General features: G+C 43.4%; 1 protein-coding gene across 1 annotated transcript in view; it reads left to right on the forward strand.

Moving 5' to 3' along the window:
• roraa (RAR-related orphan receptor A, paralog a) overlaps window positions 1–25148 on the forward strand; it is a 174492-nt gene that overhangs the window by 90002 nt on the left and 59342 nt on the right. The window contains exon 2 of the mRNA XM_030095965.1: window positions 24904–24933. Within this exon, the coding sequence (XP_029951825.1) occupies window positions 24904–24933 (30 nt within the window). The remainder of the gene's footprint in view (window positions 1–24903; window positions 24934–25148) is intronic.

Genomic DNA, 25148 nt, shown 5'->3' on the forward strand with positions numbered 1-25148 from the left:
ACATACATCCATAAAGTACATAAATATTAGATTTGACCATGTTAAGTTAAATTGCAATCCTTTTATCGACATTGTGGCACTTTACCGTCAACTGACTTCATTTTTCGACTCCTCACAAGAGTCTAGATATTCGGTTTATGTTGTGCTCGACAACGCTGATTTAATGAAAAACTCTGACGCGAACATATCTTGTGATTTCGCCGTGTGATAGGCACGGCGAATGGATTCTCAAGTCACTTTTAAACCGTGACCTGCAGCAATTTGTCACGGAACCGATCGGGTTTGTCTCAGTTTTCTCCTCATCTGATAATGACGGGGAATCCTGAGGTGCAGGCACTTTAACATGCGGCTGTCTAGATCTGTGTCCTGCTTTAATTGAAATCAGGATGCGATAACATGCTTATTATGGCGGAAGTCTCAAAATATGGATTTGAGCCAGCATCCCTGCCGGAGTTTTGCCTTGATGTTATGTTGATGTGGCAGGCTTGACCACTTTTTTTTTTTTTTTTTTTTAATCCTCCATCATTTTCGTATTTCATCTTACAACATCAAGCCAGAGGAGAAGTTGAGTCAGAGTGTGTGTGTGTACCTCCAGATGTGTCAAAAGCTGATTAATTTATCATCCAGCTACAGCATTGTTCCCGTTATACAGGCTGTGCATGAGTCAAGTAATTTACTTATCTATATATACTTAATTTAAACTGAGAGTATCCCACCTGTCCATCAATTCACTTCCCATACCGGCTTCGTCCAGATAGGGTCATGGGAAAGTGTTTTCCATAAATACGTGCACCAAGGTACATCACAGATGTCACAAACGTCCTGAGGAGGTCAGGATGTTGAGCTTCTTGTCTGCTTCCAAAACACCCTGATAAACATACCTTTATAAGTACAGTCTTCCAAAGTTCACGACATTAATACATACCTTTTCACCTAAAATCAGTTTATTTTAACTTAATAGATCTTAATTGTTTGTTAAAAAAGAACAAATCTGATATTTACAGAATAAATAATTCTCTCACAAAATGTTTGTCATTGACTCTTCTCAAAACATTCATTTTAAAACCAATGTATCACCTGAAATACCCGATATTTCAACATTTTTTTTTCCAAATAATTCTAGTTTCTTATTTTAATTTCTTATGTTAGTCAATTATCTGATCTCTTAACTCAATAAAGTAACGAACTCCATAAAAGTAATTCACGTACCGGTATTTTAGAATCGATGTGTGTGCTCCCTCACAAAGCAAAACAACTGCTGTTTCTTTAAACCAGCTAACATTGCTTGGTATTATTTCAAACTATTTTCACTTTTTAGCCACTGTGGAATTCGTCTGAGATCAGACCGAAGAATCACACGGATGAGTCCGTCTGTCAGTAGAAAATATGAGAAAAATTTCCATTTTAATTAAATTTTAACTCACAGAAACTGTGAGTGCCACAAAAGCACTCAGTGACGTGATAATAGTCTTTAAAGCAATAATGGTTTCACACAGCAGATCTGTGTTGGAAAGACTTAGATGGGGAGTCAGAGAGCTGCATTATGAGCTTAGCTTGGGAAAATCTTTCGGACTATCTGATGTCAAATGGAATTATTTCATTTCCTCCATCTAGTCCCTTTAGTGGTCATCGGGGAGCATTAGACATGCAGCTGCAAATCCCTCAGACTTTGGTGTGGCTGCCGGTTTGCGTGTCTGCCCCACACCTAAATCAACTCCGTCGCTTCCAGCGCGCCGCTCTAAATCAGCTCCGCAGATCAATCACACAAGTTTTACTGACTTCTTTTTTTTTTTTTCTGTTTGCTGGATTTTGATGCGCTCTGAGTTTACTCAGTCAGGTTGAGCTTTGTCCGCGCCGGTCTGCCACTAAAACTGAAGACGTGATTCTTACGTATGATGTTTAGAATCTGAGAGGCGAGCGACTCTTATCTTATGGTGATTGCGCTGTTTATTTATGTAAAAGTAAAGCTCACATGATACACATGAAGAAGTCTTTCAAAACACCACGCGCTAAACAGACTTCACATGGACAGCGAGCTGATTCCTCCGACTGTGAGCGACCGTCGTGGGAATTAACCGTTCATGAGCTTGATTCAACATGAGATGACCTCATGAAAAATGTGCAAATTAAATAAATGGACCCAACCATGCAACAATAAGTAAACATAACATGTAGGGTTTGGGTCAATTTATGCACATGAATTGCGGTATTAGATGTCTCTCCGTATTAGTGCCGGGAGGTAGATGATCACAGCAAATCTGCGGCGCAGCGATGTATATATATCTCTATATATGCACGGCATAATTCATACTAAGATCTGGGTTTATTCCCAGCTGGTTATTCAAACGCTCCGATGATTGATTCACACACTTGCTCAGACATTCAGAAGGAACTGTGAAGCCCGTGTGATCATTTTTCAATTGTTCTCAATGTCCACACTATTAATCTTGTCTTGTCTGTATTCCTGTTATCAAGAACAACAAATTACTTGAAGCGTCCCTTTTCTTCAAATCTTTTCTCATCTCGATTCGCGGTGTTGCTAAACAATTACACGTGTCGTCTCATCAGAAAACCCCTCTTTTTCTCGGCGTTTGCGAAGGCGCTCGCAGCTGGCAAGCGTGGAACTAGCTAAGATAATTTCCACTCGCTAATATGCGGCGGTGACAAGCCTGTTATATTGTTTGCCATTATTATTATTCGCTGTGCACAGTGTGATTAAGTTGGACGTGTACAGTGCATTATGTTGACAGCGACACCTTGGTGACATGACACAGTACACGTGAGGCGGCTCGCCGCTCGCCTCCCCCGCTGAGCTTCAATCACACGGCGGAGGCCACTTCTAATAGTCCAATCAGACCGAGGGGGGCTTCAGCAGGTTTAATCTTACCGCACAGTCCCTCCTCTCTGCATGGCTCAGACGCTCCGCCACTCTGATCGACTCATGTCTCTCTGTTTTCAGGACTGAATGAATGAACTGGTGATATTGAAATATTTACCAACATGTGGGTGTATCGAAGGAACACAAACAGAAAGCAAAAAATAAAATAATAAGATTAAGATGGGTAAAAAAAACATCTTAATCGTAGTTTTTTGCTCTAGTATAATATATTTGTTTAGAGTAGGATAAGCCAGACTTTTTAACCTATTTACTGATGTTATTGTTAACTCCTTTTAAGATGCACAGGTAAAAAAAAAAAAATGCAATTTTTCTTGTGCTGATGAGATTTTGAAACATCTGACAGCGTGCGTCTGCAAGTGTTACTCATATGATTTTAAACAGAAGTTGTTTGTTTTTTTTGTAATTCTCGTTAATCTTCATTTCATTTAAGGACTAATTAAGTTCTTAAAATGCATGTTTTGATAATTGTATTTAAGGTTTTTGTGCTTATTTGTTATTATGAGGGTCTCTTCACAAAAATTAAAAGTGGAAAAAAAATAGGGTGACACTTTAGTTTAAGCACCCGGTATAACACATTAAAAGTAGTTATAAACACTCGTACATGATCACAATACTTTATAACTCACTGTACAGCACTATACAGCATAGGATTATGGTTAGGGTTAGGTCCTGGCATTGTGATCATCTATGAATGTTTATAACTATAGTTACATGTGTTATAATGTATTATAATGCTTTATAAATGTACTTATAATGTGTCATACAGGGGGGCTTCAAATAAAGTGTTACCAAAAATAGAATAGGAAATGGCTCATCTTGACCCCCAGAGTGTACCCCACACAAAGATAGATTCATTTAAGTCCCCCATTGTCCTGGATAGATGCTTTTTGTCAGTATTATCCCATTTGGATAAATAAACCTGTTTGAATGTTGCAGATTTTACAAACTGCTCTCAGATGCAAATTTGATGACTAATAAATCACTGCACTGAAAACTTTATTTTATATGCTTTGTGAAAACTAATGAATACTATCAGTTATTGTGAAACTCCTTTAATTTATTTTGAATTATTATTTAGCAGTGTGATAACTGTCTGGTGCTCCATCAATGAATTTGAGGCCCATTCACGGATGTGCATGTTCTGCACACCTCCAACAGCTTTATTGCATGAAAAGGACATGAAAGTGTTCCGCCATGTGTGCTGTGATGGCCGAGGATGGTGGCTGCTGGCATGGTCTCCTTGCAGTGGAGCTGTGGGGCTCTCGTTGCCTGTAGCACCGCTATAATCCTGCATTTTGAAGAGGATCTGTTTGGGGACGGGAGACAAAGCGTCCCGTAAAGGGTATCAAGTGTCCGCCACCAAAGCCCGGCTCCCCAGGCTGCCCTCCAGGTGGGTTTCCCTGTGAGCTGCAGAGGAATCAAGGTGAGGGCAGAGCCTGGTCTGTGGGATTTGAACCGGGTTTCTGTAGAGAAGGATGACAACACATGCCGCTGTCGGTGTGGTCCGCGTTGCACAAGGTCGACACAGTGACTCCTGACGTGGTTTGTTGCAATTTTTTTTTTTTTTTTCCCCCCACAATGCTCCACTGACCTACTTCCCTTTAATCCCTGGATGTGACTTTAATTGACTAGAGGGAGGGGCAGGGAGGAGAGAGGGGTGTGTCTGCGCTGGAAGAAGGGGCAGCGGCACGGCGGACGGGGTGGGGGGGGGGGGGGGGGGGTGGGGGGGGGGCAGGGTGCTGAGTGAAGATAGGGAACACAGCAACAACCAGGAGAAAGGGAGATTTGAGAACTTGAGTGATTTCCTGCTGTCGCTGCTGTATTCAAGCCACAAATTAATTTGATTCTGTTATGTAACTGTAATCATCATCCTCTCTAATCACATCAGCGGCTTTGTGCGACACCCAAAATAGAGTGAATGTGGGCTGGACAGTGGGAGGAGCAAGCAGAAAACACAGGTTGATGAGGGTCAAATGGAGTAAAGGGACTGTGTGTGTGTGTGTGTGTGTGTGTGTGCATGCATGTGTGTGCGCGCATTAAAAATGCAACGTAACTCTGTAGAAACAAAAATATGTTTGTTATTCAATCAACTACAAAGCAAACTTATTTCCCACGACTACTCAATTCCAGTACATTTGAGTAAATATTACACGCTGAAGCCTCATGCAACAGCCGAGCTACTGGTGTCAAACATACGGCATGTGGGCCAAAACCGGCTCACCAATGAGTCGAAGACGCATGTCCCAATGGGTGATCGAGACCTCAAGCGTTAAGTTCATTGCCAACCCTGACAAGCTCACCAAAATCAAAACTTACTGTGTAACAAACTGAAGTTTAATTTTTAAGTTTACTTAAAAAATTTTTTGTCTAATCTGTCACACAAAGTGTTATGAGTTCAGTGAGCTTGTCAGGTTTTACAGTGTGGTTTTCAAGACTATTGAGGTAAAAGTGTACAATATAAACGCCTTGTTGTTGGTGCAGAGGACAGAAATTTATGTGGAACTGAAAATGCATATTGACTGATATTGATATTTACCCAAAAGTCCAACTTCGCTCCAACTGCTTATTGAAGATGAGTGAGAAGTCATATTTCTCCTGGTTTATTTGCTCTGGCTTATTAGTTGGTTATTAGCCAAAACGACAAAGAAAGACAGTTTCACTGCACTTTATTTGTAACAATTAACTCTTTCATTTTGAACTAAAGGGAACTGGCAATGCTTTCGCAATATCTGTGTCTGGCCACCATTAACATTAACTTATAGCTGTTCTTTTACTTTCTGAAAAAGGACAGATGCCAACAAATATGACTGCTCCTGTCAGTTGAAAAGAGTATGTATGTTTGCCTTTTCACTGGCTGACCGTCACTCCTGGGGCCCAGGTTGTTCCAGAGGGGTCAGAGGTTAACTGATTTGTTGAGGCTTGTCTCTGCGGGTGTGATTGGGAACCTGAAGACCCTCCGAGTGTCCTCTGTAAAGTGCAGTCTTGTGTCACTTACTGACACTCGTGTTTGCTTTGAGTACCACTGGGTCCTCTGCTGTCTGTGAAAGAAGAAGAAGAAGAAGAAGAAAAAAAAAACCTCTCCCCATGTCTAGTCCTTTGTTCTCTACCTGAGCTGGATGAATATAGTCATGGTGCAAATTCGAGTGGGATGCAGTCGAAACAGAGGTGTCTTGCTTCCTGTATCTCCTGATTCGTTGTGATTTTTGCCTGTTTTCTATTTAGTCACTGAATCACACTCGCAGTCATGTAGAGTTTCCCTGAGATTGAGGTGCAGACGACCATGTTTTGCCCCTTGTTAGTACATGCTTATGTTACAGATGCGCACGGTCCACGCAGCGCTCGCTTTGCATCAGGACCGCGCGTCTTGTGTGTCATGTGTTTGTTGTTGCAGAGGGGCAGGAGGCTTGCGGTGTGCCTTCTCCCCTCCAGCTGAAACCTGTCAGTCCCCCTGGGGAGCTGGGCCCGGGTTTACAGGACAGCTGAGGCAGCCCTGACAGCCCGGCTCATCTCGTTTGGAGCAAGGCATGCCGCCTTGCCGCTCGCTGCCTGGACAGGATTTGTTCCCTTCCTGCCACTTTACATCCACAAGCTCTACATTTAATTAGAATCACTTGTCATGTCTCGTATATCACCTGGGCCTCTTGGTGTCAGCTGTCAGCCAAAGAAATGTGATAGTTATTCATTGCTCTGCAGAAGTGTAACAGCAAGGTCACAGGACAGAATGCACCTTGAGCTAACTGTACTTACCGTGGGTGTGTTGGTGCGCAGCATGTGGCGTCTAACTTGAGCAGATCCCCTTAAATTAAGCCCCTTATTTGGTATTCTATGCAAATGCGAACATTAATTCATCAATTATTTTATTACAGCCCTTCATAAATGAACGTGGGAGTCCAGCTGAAGTGTAAAGCTGATGGTAGTTGATGGGTGGGCCCCGTGGGGTTGAGTGGTCTATTGGAGGCTATTAGTGGTCTTAGTGGGTGTTGGCTTGGTATGTGACTTGGACTGTCTGAGATTCCTCTCTGTGGATCTGGATGAGGCCCAAAAACTTCATAGTGAAACGGTAACCAGGCAACCGCAGGGTGTCTCCGGGGCCCCGCAACCGTTGCTTACATGGGACCCTGTGCCAAGATAAAGCATGCATGATGGATGTAATAACCTCTGACCTGTGCTCGCATGTGTGGCGCTTGCATTTTTAACCACACACCAGATCTCTCTGTTGGTCAGACACTCACCTGCCTCTGTCTGGTGTCTGTGCGCTTGCACTGTGTACCATGTTTGTTTGTTTTTTTTTGCTTTGATCATGTTGTCCCTGTCACTTTAAATGGCAATGCCTTTTTTTTTCTGGTTCCTGTCTTGTTCTCTGTCTCTGTCTGTCTCTCTCACCCTCTCTCCCTTGCTTTAACAGGCTGGTTATATAACTCAGTTTTCTTTCTCTGATATCCCAGAGCTCTTGCAGTCAGCTGACAGCACCCAAATGTCTGCTGGTAAACACACTGCTTTCTGTCTTTTCTCTCTGCTTTTTTTTCCCTCTTCTTTTTTTTTTTTTTTTTTTTTTTTTTTTTTTTTTTTTTTTTTACTTCCTCTTCACCCCTCCTGCTGCCTCCTCCTCAGCGATTAGGGATTGATTCTCTCCTCTGTCCCTCTGCCTCCTCTTCCATTGGTTGGGCTCCATATCCCCAGGCCAGTTTCCACATATTAGCACCCGAGGCCAGGGGAGGCGGGCAGATACGCATTGCCTGCCATGGCCCATGGATCCTGCAAGCCAGTGAAAAATGAGCTTTGGAGAGGCAATAAATTGCATCCAATTTAGAGATGAAGGCAGAAATAAATTTCTCTTTTCTGAAGTCTGAAGAAAGGGGAAAAAAAAGCCCCCAGATAATTTCTGTTCCATCTTTTTTATGTGAAATTTCTTTGAAATATCCTTTTTGTGTTGTTCATTTGAATTCATAAAATAATTATACGTCCACACTTTAGATAGCCTTTTCATGTTTCGGCAGGTTATGAAAATAATCGTTCTTGTCTTGGTTGACATGTTTTGCGCTCTCGCTTGAAATGCAGAAGAGACATTTGGAAAAGATACATTTATCCGACATGATTTGACACACGCGCGTACGCGCGCACAGACACACACAGCTCCCCGCCCCCCCCACTCCCGCTCCTCATTTCTCATCACTGCATTATCCTAAATGAACTGTCCAAGAGGCTTTGGTTCTCCCAGCTCGGTGCTGCATAAGACGGCGCGAGTGAGAGAAAATGTGCAAGGTAGCCTCGAAAATGATGAAAGGAAGTGTCTTGTAATGACCACGGTCTGCCTTTTCCCGCACTGCCTCCTCGCCGTGTGTTTTTCAGAAGCCTTGTGGCACCTCCGTGGCACCTCTGTAAAAAGCCTTCCAAAGTAATGAAGAACTTAGCGATATCACTTCGGTCTGTAAAGCTTGCATCAACAGTATAAGCCAATGGAAATGCTAACACTCGTTTTCCCGGTGGTGATGTGCAAGCCTCCTATTAGTCTCTGAAGCCCAAACTCCAGGCTGAGATGTTTCCCTTTGTGTTCAGGTAGAGAGTGTTGTGTGCCAGTGCTTTCCTGTGTATTACCCGGCCTGCCAAAAAAACAGTGGAAGAGACATGAGGGGGATATACTCTGGAGAATTGCATCCCATTCTGTTTTTCTTTTCTCTCTCTCTCTCTCTCTCCTCTCTTTTTTTCTCCAAGAGATGTTTCTTCTCAGTTAAAAGGCTGTGTTTCTCAACACCGTTTCAATGTGCTGACACCCCAACTGTGAGGTGTTGAAATTGGCAAAAAAACATTGTCAGCGCACGGCGTTGTGGTGCCAGTGAACTCCAAAAGTACAACATGAAAGGGGTGATTTTGTGTATGTTAGAGTGTATTTACCGACAACATCGCCATGCTGTTACTCATCACTGACTTCACCCTAGGAGATGAATAATGTGCAAATGGGCAAACATTCTTTGTTTGCTGTACACTCTGACAGTATTTACTTTGGATCACATAGAAATGTTTTGTGTTGCAGCCAAATAAGCACAAATGGATTTACAGTGTTTGTTCCGTGTGTAATGTTACGACGCTATATCATTCTCAATCACTCGTTCTCTAGTATTAATGGAAAAGTGATACATATTTGAATAAAATGAAAATACTGAAAAAATGGCAAATTTTACTAGCAAATAACTTCATCGTGAGTTAATGCGTTGTGTGTTTCGAGTAGCAACATGCCAGCAGATACGCCGTCTTCCTGCAGCGAATCACAAGCCTGTGCTGTTCATCTGAGCAGGCAGTTAGCTAAGCTCAGCTGATTAATAAATAACCATGCCACGGTCTTGGATCAGCGCACCTCTAATGTGCTCAGACTCTCTGCCTTGTTCTTGTTGCATCTACTGTACGTTCTGCTCGGCTTTGTGAGCGCGTGGGAGGGGTGGGGTCTTCCACTGTCGATCAGCGTGTCGTAGGGATGTCTCAGCACGTAGTCATCAAATCCCGCTGTGGCATGAGCTCCCCCCCCCCCCCCTCGTACCGCCGTATTTGTCTCTCCACATGGCCAAACGCAATTGGACGTGAGCTCCCTGTAGCTCATCGCCACAATCCCCCCCCTCCAACCCCTCCCCCTCCCCCCTCTGCCTCTTCCTTTCGCTTGTGTAAATTATGTAAGTGCAGGGAGGAGGCGGCGGCGGCAGTGATGAGGCATACAGTAGTGGCATTTCACTAACCAGGGTCATGAACGGCACATGTGAGCCGGCCAGCTCGCCCCGCCACGCCTCGCCTCGCCTCGCCTTGCCTCGCAGCAGCACGGTCTAACCACGGCATCACCGACACCAGATATGCATTTTTAACCGGGATTTCCAGCGCGGCCCGGCTAGACGTGGTTGAATACGCGAGGTTAGAGGGTTCACCTCGCTGACTGTTCCTCCAGTTAGGAGCTGACATCTCTAAATGTGCTGTCTGTGTATTGTGTAGCCATGCAAGGGAATTCTCAGCTGCGGCGCTCAGACGAGGCTCGGGCTCGGCGCTCGGCCCTCCTCATGAAATAACAATAGAGTAGCACTTTAAAATACAGACTTCACTGAGGAAGAAAGGAAGACACTTCTTAAACAAACGGAGAAGGGGAGATGTTTCCTACAACATACCTTTTATATGTATTTATTTCCTTTAATTAATAGAAATAATTAAAAAATAGTGTGAGAGAGGGAGAGTTTTGAGTAAGTTTCACTCTCAGTATGTAAGAGTCCGAGAGTTGGCAGCTCCGCATTACTTGGATTTTGAAATACGTTTGATGGATGTGTTTAGTCCAGTCTGCGGCTGAAGTAGTTTTAATCACTGTGAGAGGGAGATCGACTTTATCCCTCCCGTGACAAAAATAGAATCGCAGAAGACGGGGCGTCGACCAATCGGAGGATTGATCCCCTCATCCCTGTAAACAGCTCGTCTTATTTTCATTTTCATTTCTTCTTAGACATTTCTGGACATCTTCCGCATTTAAAACTGATCAAGGTTGAAGCAGTTGTATATGTTTATGTATTTTTTATTTTCATGTCTTTCCTGATTCACTTCCTTAGAAGATATTGACCAACAGAAACAGATGATCAGACTACCAATGATTAAAGTAACAGTCAGTGAAGTGATTATTTACACTACAGAAAACAATTCAACAACAGCTCTGATACTCGAGTTATTTGTCAAGGAAGAAATAAAATTGAGCTTGCTTTTTTTTTTTCCTATTATTGTTATTGCAAACACATTATATTTGGCTTTGCTATTATAATTTAGCACATTATACACATTTAGTTAATGCCTTTATTAAGGATCTGAAACATGAAAGTGGTGACTGTAAATTTTGTCTGAATAACTGATTTTCTTTCTGTGTTCACCTTGTAATGAATTTCTGACTAGTTCTTGACACACATGTATCAGCTGGGATGGACTCCAGATTCTGAGCATCCAATGACGGAAAATGGATGCATAGATTCGAATAGTCTGCCTTGTTAAACATTTGCACACCTGTCATTCCCCTTTATACATTAAGCGCCATGACATGTTGTTTATATCGTCTGGCTCTGGTGATGGGAGCTCTTGCTGTGACATGCCACAACAGGTGCCACTCACCTGCCAGACACACCCGCCAGGCCACGTTACCTATATTTAGTTTGACGAGACAAAGTCCTATGAGCAGCTGGTTGGATTATGGCCGTGTTTAATAGCTGTTCTGTCGTTGCCCTATAAATTGAAATGGATATAAGTACCATCTCTGTCTTTCTGATCATCCTCATGGTCTGCGAATTGCTATAAGTAAGAGTGTCCCATCTGCCGGGCAGAAATCAATAGGCGCTCTTCACGCGGCGCTGAGTTTGTCTGCCTTCTGACGAATAATTAAAGAGCCAGCTTGCTGCACACAAGCATGATGACTAATACTGTTTAAAGAATGCCTCTTGTACATAAATCAATAGTTCTTATTTCTCTCTTATCCCCTCTCCGTTTTTCTATTCTCCTCCTCTCTCTGTCTGTATCCATCACTTACTCTTTCTGTGTGTGTATGTGTGTGTGAGTGTGTACGTGTGTTTATCAAGGCAGACAAAGTTCTCCTTTGTGCTTGTAGGTCAGTGTGTCACTGTGCCATTGCAATGATGCTCACGCATTTTGACAACTTCTGAGTGCAAAACACACACACACACACACACACACACACACACACACACACACACACACACACACACACACACACACACACACACGCAGCTTCCATGCTAAAGCAAGACCGATGCAATAGATTCAGTCGTTATCCATGGATATGCTAACTCCTTCTCACTTTCTGTCGATTGCAAATAAAGGTCAATGACAGACGCCCACTGGCATGCGCACATGTTTGGGCTGCTCGCTTTGAGTCTGTGCCTCCGAAAACAGAGAGGCGGAGTAAATATGTGTGAAATAATGCATGGTTATAAGAGAGTGCCATGCACACCTTTCCTCCATATTAGATTTTCATAATTGAATAAAACATGGAAGTGCTCTGAACATCCCCTCAAAGGGAAATGGCAGTCACTAAAGCATGGAAGCCAACTCGGTAAAGAATTGCAAATGAATAAGTGATGAGGAGCAAACGAAGTGTGGTTTATTAGAACAAGGGAGTGATTTACTCTAAAACAATATTTGAGACAGGAGGTGAATGAGGGAAGTAATTACACTGTAAAAAAAAGGGACGGCTGTTTTTGAAGTGGCTGTCCTCGCACTGAGTGAGGCGGTCTGTTATTTTTAAAGCAGCAGTTTTCAACTAGACAAAATATACTCAAATCATATGCAAACGTGACCAAAGAAACATCTCTGTCAGCCATATTTTCAGTTTCCGACACGGTGCACAAACACACAGGAAGAGAGAGAGAGAGAGAGAGAGAGAGAGAGAGAGCGGGCGAGTCAGAGCAAAGCTGGGAAAGGAGGTACACTGTGAAATATCCTGAAGGTCCTTGGCAGCATTAGAGAAAGGCCTGGGAGGTTAGGAAACATCAAATCAATGCATTGTAATGTGAATTGACTGCTGACTTTGATCATCTGCCTTGGGAGTGCTTTAGCATTGAGTGCTGTCACACTGGCTGGGTTAAGCAAATATGGCACGGGCTGAAATGGAGAGAGATGGGGAGCAAGAGACAGGTTAGAATGGGAGTGAGAAAAAAGGGATGTGATGCCTGGCTATCATCAGGGAGTAATGGGCACATTAAAATTCCATGTCGGCCTGGTAAATGCCATACTGTAGATGTTATGCACAGTTACACTGATTCATAGTGGTGGATAGACAATGCGCTGCATAATAATGGAGACGGGGTGCGTTGACCCTGTTTCCTGGCTGCGTGTTTAAACGTGTTCTGTTGTATGCGAGCGGCTGTATGTTTTCTCAACACTGTGGTGGTCAGGGAAAAATGATTTCAGTCCAGACTCGGCTGTGTTGCTATGAAGACAGCCGATACCCTCCACTCAGCCCCCTCCAAAGTGATGGGTCAGCCCTGCTTAGTGTCAGAAGCTGCTGATATCCCAGCTCTGAAAGTGGAAATGCTCTTAAGCCTTTCTCCTATAATGGAGTGGCCAGTCTAATCTTGCCCTCTCTGAGTGAGAGCAGGTAGGAAGGAGAGTTTTTTACCACAACACCCTGACCCTTGCTTTGGCACAATAGTGTCCAGATTACAGTGCAGTGCAGAGGAGGCAGCCTGGTTTTGTTGTCGTGGTCTCTCACCTCCACCTTTCGGTATTCTCGAGAGGATTTGCTTTGAACACAAAGCATGCTGTGCGAGTGTTTGTTTTTTCTGTACACTTCTGCTGTTAGCGTCCAGAATTCAATAACAACGATTCGAAATCTCCTCAGTGTAAGTGTGTGTATTCATAGTGAATAAATACAAATATAGGAAATGGAGAAAGATAGACCAGACGCTCGGATGAAGTCCTTGACAGAGGGGAGGGGAAAAAAAGAAAAGAAAAAGAAAACACCATGCAGTTATGTCACTGTGACAAAAAAAAGAAAAATACAAGAGGGAAGATTCCTTGAGTCAAGCCAGAGCAGCGAAGAGAAGCCCAAAACCTCTTGTCACTGTATGAAAAGAATAGCAAGACGACCCGTAGGTATTGGGCTGCTAGGTGCATCTCCTAACAAGCTGACTGTTCAAAGGCTTTTTAGTGCTCTAGAGAACATGAAAGGCATGTTTAAAAATTTAAAAGCCCGATCTGTTCCAGTGCTATGGAGCGGCAGAGGAAAGCAGATTTTTACGTCGCCATAATTCCCCAGTTGCTTGCTTTGTAAATTAATTAAGATGTTTATGACAGCTGCTTGCACCTAATGGAATGCTTATAGAGTATCCTATTAATTATTACTGCCGGCCACGGCTGCAAGCTTTCATATTGCTGCGAATGTATGGCTGCGGTTGCAGTATACATGTGGCCCCAGACAGCACCTCCGACCCCTCTCCACTGTGTGAATACATTTAGTGTCAGTATCCTGTCTGTGCATATGGCGGAGATGTCTGCTCATCTCACAGGCACTGCACAGCATTCGTCTGATGGACCGCATCAGCATGTTGCACGCATTGAGGTGTTTCATAAGGTTTTATTATTGTAAAACATCTGCGATCGCAGTGTCAGATGATCTTCCGATAATAAACCAACGGCATTTCCTGTTACCTTGTCCAGTTGTTTGTATTGAGCGTTTTTACCGTGAACTGTTACTGACCCCATGAACCAAGCGGAAGTTCAGCCTTTGGCTTCCTAGTGTTAGCGTGCCGCCAGACAGGAGGGTTGTTTTGCTTATGGTGAGGACGAAGGAGTGAAAAAGTACTCTGCCTATGTGAGTGTGCACATTGTACTACAGCTAATAATAGTTTCTTCTCATATGACCTCAACAAAACGTCTTCCTCTGAAATTGTTATGCAATGGCATAAGAATAACCCCATTGATGGCAGGAAGGAGCATCAAGACCTAGTAGAAAACATATAAACTGTTTGTATTTTGGCACTCTAGATGAGCATTTTGTTGACTTTCCAGTGGGAGTGAATCAGTCAACGTGCATATATTCGTGTTCTCTGCTCAAGTTAGCATTTACATTGATTGATCCAATTCAGTTCTCTATTTGTTTGCTTTAATGCTGCTCCATATTTGCAGTTTAAAAGCAGTTTGTAATCAGGTTACCCAATATAATTGATGCATATTTTATAGATTAACAGCAACACACTGAAACCCCTCCAAATCAGTTTAAACTGGATGAAATTAGTTCTGAGATCACAATATAGCAGAACATTTTCACAGTGTATGTATGGACTGCAGCTCCCAGCATTCAACCAACCTCACATCATTGGTGATTGTTGTTTGTAGCTGTTGGGATCCATAGGCAAAGAAAAATATCTGGTAAAGACATATTTTTTTTTAATTATGTGTATAATAAATTCTTTTTTCGAAACGGGGCTGTTTTGACAAAATAGTAACATTACAGTACTGTTAGCTTCCCGCTCCACTTTCAACTCTTGGTCTCCATTTCACCTCAAGAATTCGAAAGAAATAATCCTGCAGGGAAAAGGCATCCACAGTCTGGCAGATTCTTCCCGCTGGTGTGCTGCATCATACCTGAAGTTCTCTGGTGTCCCTCATGGGGGACTCGCCCCATACTTTTGAAACCCCTGTGAAGGAGCATTTCTGCACTAAGGTATTATGACTTAATCTTTGGTTGTAGTCATTTTCCTCAAGTGTTTACTGATATTTTTTGAAATTCTAGATTATTTAAGATAAGAATATGAAGAGCTGAAGTGAATTCCTCTTTGTCACAAACTAAATAAATATAACCTGTTGTGAAGACTCGGAAGCAAGCACTGCTTTGTTAAAGGAGATGAGAATTCAAGAAGTTTGGAAGCGAAGACATGCACAGTGTCACGATGAAGAGCACAAAGGATTCAGGTGTTTATCAGCTGTCTAATTACAGCGTTGATGGAAAGTAGCTCACAGCCTGAGATCCCAGACAGGTGCACCTTGTGGCATCGAGTTACCCAGGAGTCAGTGGGACAAATAAATAACGCAACGCAGCTCACTCTGCTCCACTGCGCCGTGTGAGGTAGATTTGTATCCCTCTATCCTCGCAGAAGGAAGGCATCATGTCTCTGCTCTGCAGCGCTTTATCCCGTGTTATCCTCCGATTACATTTACATAGAGAATGCAGCGGGGAGGGAGACGGCAACAAACTGAAGCACACTCCACCTGCACCACAAGAGGGGATGTGTGAAATATGTATTCGGTCTTTCATCAACCTCTTTATCTGCTACACATGGGTTATCCTCGTGTGTAAAGTCCTCTGTTGTGTTAGCTTTGAAAAAGGAGGAGGAAACTGTGATCTCTGTTCTATTAATCATAGTCCAGCTCCATGGCTGTCCCATTATCACACGTGTGTAATTACAGCGTATTTGTGCTTTAAGCATGGCACTTCTGCCTGGAAATGGAGGAGTGGCTCCGCTGATGAACTCCCTGCTAATAGGACTACCTTTGATCTGCACGGAGCATGGAGGGCTTGCAGAACTCGCAGGTTTTAATTATGAAATACATGAAAAATAGATGCTGCACTAAGTGCCGACCATGACTGCGGTGAATCATAGTAGCGGCGTGCACTGCTAGTTTGCCGTTCTCTTTCCTTCCCCTCTGTCTTCCAGCGCCTCAAAATACCTCAATCCCCGGCTCTCTGACTCGGTTCGTTACTGCAGAGAAGCAAAAAAGACAAGTCCATGATATTAATTAGTGGATTGACAGACATGTAATTCATCTCAGAGGAAGTTTTCATTACATGGGAGGCTTCAGAGGGGCAGTTTGGCTTATTGGCAAGTGCTAAGACCAGACCTAATGGGGCTGCAGTTCCCTCCCTTTTGAGCAATTACAGCCAAGTCCTTATCAGCAGTGCCACGAGTCCACTGTTGTGGGACCTCGACTTCCAACACACTCGCATGGAGTGATCCTTCCCCGCAGACCCTTGTTCATTAGACAAGTGTACAGTAGTTTGCTGGATGAGAATTGAGACTGAATGAGTGATGGTAATGAAAGGTTTCCTGTATATTTCTGAGTCAGCCTTTGTAGAGACGATATTAGCTGACATTAGTTTGTCATCAAAGCCGCCGTCTCCCTCCAGATGATTATACAAGTGCGTGTCTGTGTGTGTGTGTGTGTGTGTGTGTGTGTGTGTGTGTGTGTGTGTGTGTGTGTGTGTGTGTCTGTGTGTCTGTGTGTCTGTGTGTCTGTGTCTGTGCGTGTGTGTGTGTGTGTGTGTGTGTACAGTCTATTGACAGACCTGTGCCGCTCTGGTAACAGATTGTCACTAGCTGTCAAAGCACATATCAACTCACCTATTCTAATCCCATCTTTTTTACAGCCGCTGTTCTGGAGTTGATATGAAATACATACCAGGCTTAGACAGGTGGGGATTGAATAAACAAATCTTGAAAAATGCTTGATCTGTTAAAATGACACGCAGCTTTAGCAAAGGCAGTCTGCCGTTGTGGTTTCCTGAAGTAGGTGGCCTGTGAATCATCTGAAACCACGAGTGGAAATGAAAAAAAAAAAAAAAAAAAAAACACGGAGCAAAACATGTAATGAGTGTTGACGTGAGATTGTCTGTACTTGACAGCGGTATGCAGTCTAGCTTGAATATTTGCACTCTTTTGAACAGGCCAACACGAGGGTCCTCATCCTTATTGGTCACCTGCTTCGGCCTTCACAGTCTGTTATTGTGTACATGTGGGGTTTTTGCCCCAGGGCATGTAGGTAATCACATTTCCCTTTTAGAGTTCAAATATTGCATGTTTTGTAATATATTTTGATAAAAATAGACAATCACAAATGATTGTATCTGTGATATACGTTAGCAGAGTAAACTCCAGTCTTGTCACTATAATGTGATGCAGGAACTGTAAAGATAGTTTAAAAAAACAACTGTCTCGAGTGGTTTTATACGATTACACCATTTGGAATAAACTTCCATCTGACAAAGTGTTAATTTAACCCCCTGTATGGTTAAAAACGTTAAGTATATAACAGCCTAAGTGTGTAAACACAGCCACTGGTGGTCCGTCCGTGCTGCCCGGCGCAGCTCCGTAACAGTAAAATAAGCCATGGTGGTCTGCTGAATGTGGTTTGTCTTTATTTATGGTGCGGGCTGAAAGGCTATTGGGTTTCATGTGCGGTTGAGGCCGGATCACGGAGAGATTACCGCCGGGCTGGGAACTGCCAGTGCACGGAGTGTACAGAGGCCTGCCTGTGCTCCTGGCCTGTCTTTGACCAGTGCCCAAGGCCTTCCTGCATCCATCGGGCCCCCCTGGGACCGGCTCACACTCAGAGGAGAATTACTATATAGTACGGCTAGAGCCGGGATCAAAGTGCACAACATCAGAGCGGCAGAAACCCAACCATTTCGGCTTTTCACCGGCAGTACTGTACTGAATCACACAACAATACAAGTGAATGGAATACCTCAGTGGTTTCTGATTGAGTGGTTTCTTGCTCAGTGTGGAGACGTTTCCTGATTTTTTTCCTCTTTCCTTACTTTTTTTTTTTTTTTTTTTTTTTTTGCCTCATCATTTCTTTTTCGGTCCTCTGAGCATGTTGTGCATAAATACTGAATGCAGAGACAGCACAGTCATAAATATTAGTACAACAGTATTATGAGCCATTCTTCTCAGAAGAGTCATTAACCGTGGGGCCGGACATTGTAAAACAGAGTCATTTTTTTAATCGCTCAGCTAAGTGAACCTGTGCAGCGCTGTCTTACCAATAACAATAGCACTTATCGCGGCGTTCCCTGTGGTACAATTAAAATTCAGTCAGAGTCTTCAGTCTGCCTCCCAGCCATGCCTGCTGTTTCTCGGCCCTCCTGGGCCACGTCAATTCCTCTGCTGCAATGTATAATTCACGAGCCACCAAACAGCATTGAGGACTCACCTGGAGACTCGCGGGGCCCAGCAATGCAGAACCGCACAAGGGGGACGTGTTGTACACGGACCTGGGAGACATCTGTGGGGGTCGGGATGCACCTGACACGGAGCCTCGCCGCAGCCGGGGCGGGGCGTCCGCGATGTCAGGGTCACCCCGATAGCGCTGCTCTTCCATGGGGATCTTCCACCTCCATGCCTTTTTTTCCAGTAGTGCATGTATGCTTTCATTTTCCCCTGACCTTTCTTCTTCTTCTGTCTTCTGAAAGACAATTGTGGTGTCCTCTAAAACTAATTTGGATGTATATCTTCTATTTGCAGACAATTCCATAGCGATGCATTGGAGTAACCTGTGGAGTCTCGGAGTGGTTGCTTTTAGTTAAAGCCAATTAGAAATGACCAGAAATAACAGCGCCTGGAGACAGAGAAGTCATTTTTCTTTGAGCCTCCCAAGAGAGTTGGCCTCTCCATGGATTAAGTGTTTTAGTATATTAGGGGGCAGCTGATTAGAATCATTGTGCTTTTTTAATCATTAAATTGTGCATGTATAGTTTATAGCTGTATAATAGCTAATAAGGCTAAGTGTGTCACAGCAAAAGGGAGGGTTGTTTAAATGACTTTGTGTATGAAACATGGCCTTCACAAAGACTGGCAAAGAACAGCAGAGAGGTCCTTGAATGAGCTCATCCATCATATTTTCTGACTTTTGATGAGATGGGCATGAAGGCAAGAAGAATCTAGTATCATATGTTTGCTCTCTAACCTTGTTTTATCCTCTCTTACCTTGCGACATTAATCCAAGTTGAGGAAAAAAAATATTATTTTGCTGAATATAAAGTGTTTTTCAGCTTAAACCACAGCTCACGCTGCGCACCTTTTGTCTCGCACTGAGTGGTAATTTTTCAATGACAGTGTTTTTGGTATTATTACCATATTATTGTTCAAATGCCACAAGTCATTATTTGCGAATTTGATACTTTTATTTGGAAATATCAAGTGAGTCTCGATGTATTTTCTGAAACTGTAAAGCTAGTTGTAAGTATGCATTTCATTAAAAACCTTTAATTTTTCTCAATAGCAAAAGAGAAAAAATATTGTGGGAATCTGCCTGACCCATAGATTTAACCCCGTGAGGCCCTCCCAACACATTACTGAAACACAATCTAAACAAGCTACCTTATCAATACAAAATAATTTCAATTTCTTTGTCTGTTTGTCTGAGTTGTCACTTCTAATTGTACAGCACCATCAACCATCAACAAACCTGAGCTCATTCTTGGAGCTCTGTAATGGTCCTAGCCGAGCAACACATTAATTTTTTCTCATTATTTTCTCTCCGGAATACAGCAGCAATTTGTTAGTTTGGGGCAGGAGGCGGAAGATGGACTGCTGATTGTGGCCACATCCATCATTCTTAAGATGACCATGGCTTAGCCACCATTCTCAACCAGCAACCTCAGGAGTCAACTAAAATTAACAGTCCTGTGCAGCCACCCTCATTAAGACTACAGGCAAACCTTCCATTCCTGTGTGGAGTTTTTCTTTTTTGTCAATCTGAGAGGCCTTATTAACTAATTATCTGTAGCGAGCTGGTGCTGTTAGCATTCCCAAGGCCGGCGGTATTGACCCGTGATTCCAGTAGGTGTCTCGCCAGTCCCGCGCCGAACCCTCACTGGCATCTCCTCGCAACTGGGTCTGTTGCGCTGGCCGTGTCCTTGTGTGCGTCGGGTGTGCAGCAGTGGCATGTGGAGCAGGCAGCGGGAAGCGAGCCTCCCTGTCTCCCCAGACTGAGCAGTGAATGAGGATAAGTGAGGAGCGCCAGTCAATGAATCAAGCAGCAGGAAGGGAGCAGCCAGGGGGGGAGTGTGACGTCCCCACGGGAGAGGCCTCGCATTAGGAACTTCCTCGTCTGTGTGTTTCTGGCACAGGTTAAATGGATCGCTCCCATTAGCGCGCTGAGAGGACAGCTCCATTATATGAAGGAGACTGTAACTTTGAATGTCACGGTGCAACAACCCCAGAGCACGCCTCGTCTACCGGGGAGGCAGGGTGACAATAACCATCCATGATAATCATTCCCTGTCAGGCTTTAAGGAACCTGAAATTATGACGTACGGCCTGCCGTGCGCCTCAGACTTCATTACAACGCTGTCACTTTGAGTCGCCCGCGATGGCACCGCGCTCCTCAGCCGGCTGCAGCGCCGCGGCTGCCAAACCCCAGACTCACTCTCCTCCTGTCTAAATGGCATGTTTACAGGATATGTGGCCCCCCGCAGATAGATGTGGTGGAGGTTAATCTCCAGTCGCCTGCACGGCGAAACTCTTCCTCTGTAGCGTAGGCAATGCCTCTTGAGAGCATGAGCTGAATTGTTTACCGATGCAAGAAAAAAATGCGACTGATCAAAGGCCACGCCGTGACAAGTGTCCCACCCTCCATTGTAACGAATGGTAATGTCGAAATTAGAATTCAGCTGCATCCTCTTACAGGCAACAGGCTTGTAGTTTAACTTGAACTTCTACCGGTGCTCAAAAACGCACATGGCGATTTTAAAAGTCAGTCTTCAAGCTGCAAGCATGTTTACAGCAGCCTGTTTGTCAGCCAAGGAGAGATTCACCTCCAGACTGACCTCTGAACCTGCCATCCAGTGGAGAAGACAGGAGCTGGCAGGCATTGCCAATGTCAGTGCCCAGAGCTAACTCCTTCTTTCTCACCGCCTGACTCATTCATTGGCTTCGTGGCCTCTTCTCCTTGCCACCTCCAATCACAGGGCTCTGAATGACACACAGAGGAGGAAGTGGGCTTGCAAAACACCCCCTCTGCATCTACCAACCTGCATAGCAACAGGCTTTTGCAAAAATACAGTAATGGTTAAGGGAAGAGTTTGCTAATGACAGTCATGGGTCGGAGCTTCAGTGAAGCACTGGCGTGTTTGTTGTTTTGTACTTTTTAAGAGTTCGTCTTTTATGCTGCATTATGTTTTCTTGTGGTTTGCTTTTATCTTTTTCCGTGCATGCAGTTATTATAACTCGGTGAATAACCCGTGCTGAGTAAAATGAGAAGTTGTGACGGAACGCATGTACAGTAGACAGAGACAAAAGACATTGGCTGGACATTAAAACCATGCAAGTTTTGAAAAAAATAAAAGAAAAAGGCATTTCAATTAAACTTATTCCATTTGTGTTTTTAAGCCCTCTGGATACACACACAATGTTATTGTGAAGAACTTCCAAACTTCTGTAAGCAAAACTGTTTGTTTATGCTGAAAGTTCCTCAGGGTATCCTTTACCGTAAATGTCCCCCTGAATATTGACTTGACTGTAGAAAGCATTTGGATTGTGCATAGTAACTGTAGTTTAATAATGGATTTTTATATAACATTGAAAGTCCTCCAAGCAGTGATTAGTTAATTCTGCACCTTTCAGGACTTTTTTTCAGAGACATGCAGGTGGGAGCAGAGAATCTGGTGAAAATATCACTGTGGTCTGTGTGGCTAACGTTGGCCGAATGCATATGCATATTCTGTACACACTCCCACACGACCTTGACTTCCTCTGTTCGAGACTTTTGACTAATGCTGGGGTTTTTGAAGTGTGAGACGATGAGCCCCTCAAAGAGCCCCAACTCTCACACTCCCACACCACGCTGTCTTCGTCTCACACCAAGTAGCGCATTGTTGGAATGATGGACTTCCTTGTTTTTCTCATTATAGGACATATAAAAACCATAGCGCTTCTGCTGCTCATAAGATGCTTCAAAAGAAATCATTTTAAAAATGATAAGACTTTATAGTGTACAAACTGGCTTTCCAAAGCTTTTTTTCATAATTTCTTTTTTCTGACACATTTATCCCAAATCAGCTGTAAAGCTGTGTTTCAATAAAGTGAATATTAGTGTTATTATTGATATGTTTTTGTTTTGCCTTCTGAAATGTTAAAAAAAAAAAAAAAAAAAGGTTTCTGCAGAAAACAATGCCTCAGTCTGTATTTCCTGTTGTTGTAACCTGATGAAGCTCTATGACAGCCCACAGGGAGGCCTGCTGCACAATTTGAGATGTAAAAATACAAAAAAAAAAAGACTCTTCAGGTTTACAGCTTCAGGTTTTCGTGTGCTGACATCTGGCTGCACAAGAAAAATAGTGTTTAACCTCCATTGTCCTCAGAGTAATACAACCTGTATCTCATGACACTGCATTGTACCTGCACTTGGCAAAGTAGAGCTTATCTTAACTATAGACTGTATATATACTGTATGTGTATTTTTGTCAATGGTTTTAACAAAATTAGCAGGTCTTCTTCTGACGTATAAATTCAAAGTTGTCATCTCATATTGCAAGGTATCATCGCCACCTACTGTAAAGGAGTGTACACTACTATAAAGAAAACCCAAAAAACATCCAGGCAAAGGACATTTTTTCCTGAAATCGACCCACCTTTTAAGAATTAGTGGTTTATAAAATGACAAGATGCTGGCAATAAACTGTCATTTCAAAGTTTTCATAACTTGTTACAGCTTAAATAAGTTGATTACATTCATGGGAAAATTCAATTTCTCTGAATTACATAATATCTTTTCCATAATTCAATATTTTTCTGTTTAAAAAGCTGAAATGTGACGATGTCTATTTTGCATTTGTTACACCACAGCAAGGTTTGATATAAAGCCAGGAAAAAGCTGCCTGTTTTGCCTTTTTCCCCTCTAACAGACTTTCCACCAAGGATGCCTGCTAAGTCCTTTGCATGGCCTGAGAGGTTGTCTCACCCATCCAGAGAGCCAGTTAACTCTATAATACAGTCTTTTGCAGCCGCCTCGATGGTCTTTGATGGACAATCAGCTCCTGCCGGCTTTCCTGTCATTAGAATTTCTTCACTGTTTATTTTCTAACAGTGTAATCTCACAGTTTGGTCATGACCACGAGAACAATGCTCCAGCTCCATAACAGGCTGCTTGCTCCTAGGTGGCTGTTTTCCCTCTTTCTCTTCAGCTGATTCGATATCAGTTGTGTTTCTCTGTGTCCGTAGGAGGCTGAAGGGCTTATTTGTTTTCCCCCTCGTTGCTCTTTGACTCGTTTCCCCTCAAACGTGTCTGAAACATTGTTATCTCTGGCCAGACGCCTTTTTCACAGAGAGTTATTGAATCATGTCAACTCGCTGTCCCCCGAGTTTCAAATGCAAGCTGTAGAAAAATTAGCCATTGCTTCCGCATGACAAGTGGGATCTATTAGTGTGCTTTCGTCCTGCGGAGCATGAGCATCCAGAGAGCCGCTGGGGACCTCAGCTGGCTGCGCGCTTGTCCGCATCAGGCTCCTGGGGCATTAGAGCAATGTTGCAGACAGAAGCCGGGCAGCCGGAGTCTCGGCAAAAGCCGGAGTGGCTCATTCGATGAGTTGACACCTGAAGGGGTGAGGAGGGGAGGCGGTCTGAGCCGCGGCGGAGCGGAGCCCCACCTCCGCCCGCCTCGGCCAGATCTGACTCATTCTGCTCAGACTGACCGCTTGGTTTTACAAGCAGTTTACAACTGCAGACGCTGCGGCTCGTATCTGTTCTGCACTTCGTCGGATCTATTTTCCCACTGCTGTGAAAGCAAGTGCAAGCCAGAGCAACTCACACAGTGAACCCGGCATTGTTTTCCTTTCACATAATTCTTAAGGGGCAGGGACTCAAAACAAGCCTTTGCCTTCTTAGCAGGGTTTTTGTTTGTTTTAGTTTAGTTGCCCCATATGTCTAAATTAATTAATAAATAAATCAATATTTTCAATAGTTTCCTTTGTTTCATGATTGACTTGCTATAGTCAATGTCAAGAATAGTATTCAGCCTATAGCTTATCACATGACTTGCACTTAGTATACAGTAAACAGTGCATCAGATCTAATGAGCTATTTATAATGGTGCCTCAGCTTGCAAACAAGGTCTATAAACTTTGCGGAAGCATCTTCATTAAATAGCCAGTTCTGCATCAGAACACCAAAGTAGATTAGATTTTTTTCAATTTAATCCTTTTGAACAGACATCTGCTTCAGTCGTGACACAACAAGTAATGATCTACTAAAAAAATAATGTGCTTAAACAAAATCTCAGGTTTGCATCTACATTTGTGTCCACGGCCTCCCTTCAACAAAGTTCCAATGTCACTGAGGCTTCCTGTGTAAATAAAGGACTAACTAACCAACATTAAGGTCAAAGTATCTCCGTCTACCTCGGGGCCAGAGGCTTACTCATGCTCAGGCCCAATCAGCGACTCCGCTCAACACATTAGCATACCAAATGTTGTTTGTTTTAGTTTACATTTACATTCCCTGCCTGCAGAGAAGAGAGTCTCAGCCACCTTGTCATTGTTGATGCTGCATGGCCGCTAGTTAGACGCCAGCCTACACACATAATTACTGCGGGGCCTCACCTCGGTGACCTTGGCCAGTCACGGTCTGATGAAACACAGGGTTTCCGTCTCTGTTGCTCCCATCACTTATCAGCCCGCTATCAGCTCAGTTCTGTGTCAAGCAGGGTTTGTGTTTGCTCTTTACATTTGTTTTCGACATTATTTCTCATGTTTGTTTTCTCCTCCGCAGGTCTCTCAGTAACAAAGAAGACACATACCTGTAAGTAAAACATTTTTCACTGACGCAATTGTCTACTGTTTTAATTAGAAGGCAAGACTTAATACATAAAACGCAGTCGAGATGGTGTCTTTGTTGACTGTGTTTCATCATCTCTTGTGGACATGCTATTGCATGACTCGCTCAGTAATAAATCAATACCTTCAATGAGATCCGTGCCATCCACTTTCACCATTTTGTATTCCTCCATCTTCATG

Source organism: Salarias fasciatus, chromosome 7 (assembly GCF_902148845.1).
Source record: "Salarias fasciatus chromosome 7, fSalaFa1.1, whole genome shotgun sequence".
Lineage (NCBI taxonomy): Eukaryota > Metazoa > Chordata > Actinopteri > Blenniiformes > Blenniidae > Salarias > Salarias fasciatus.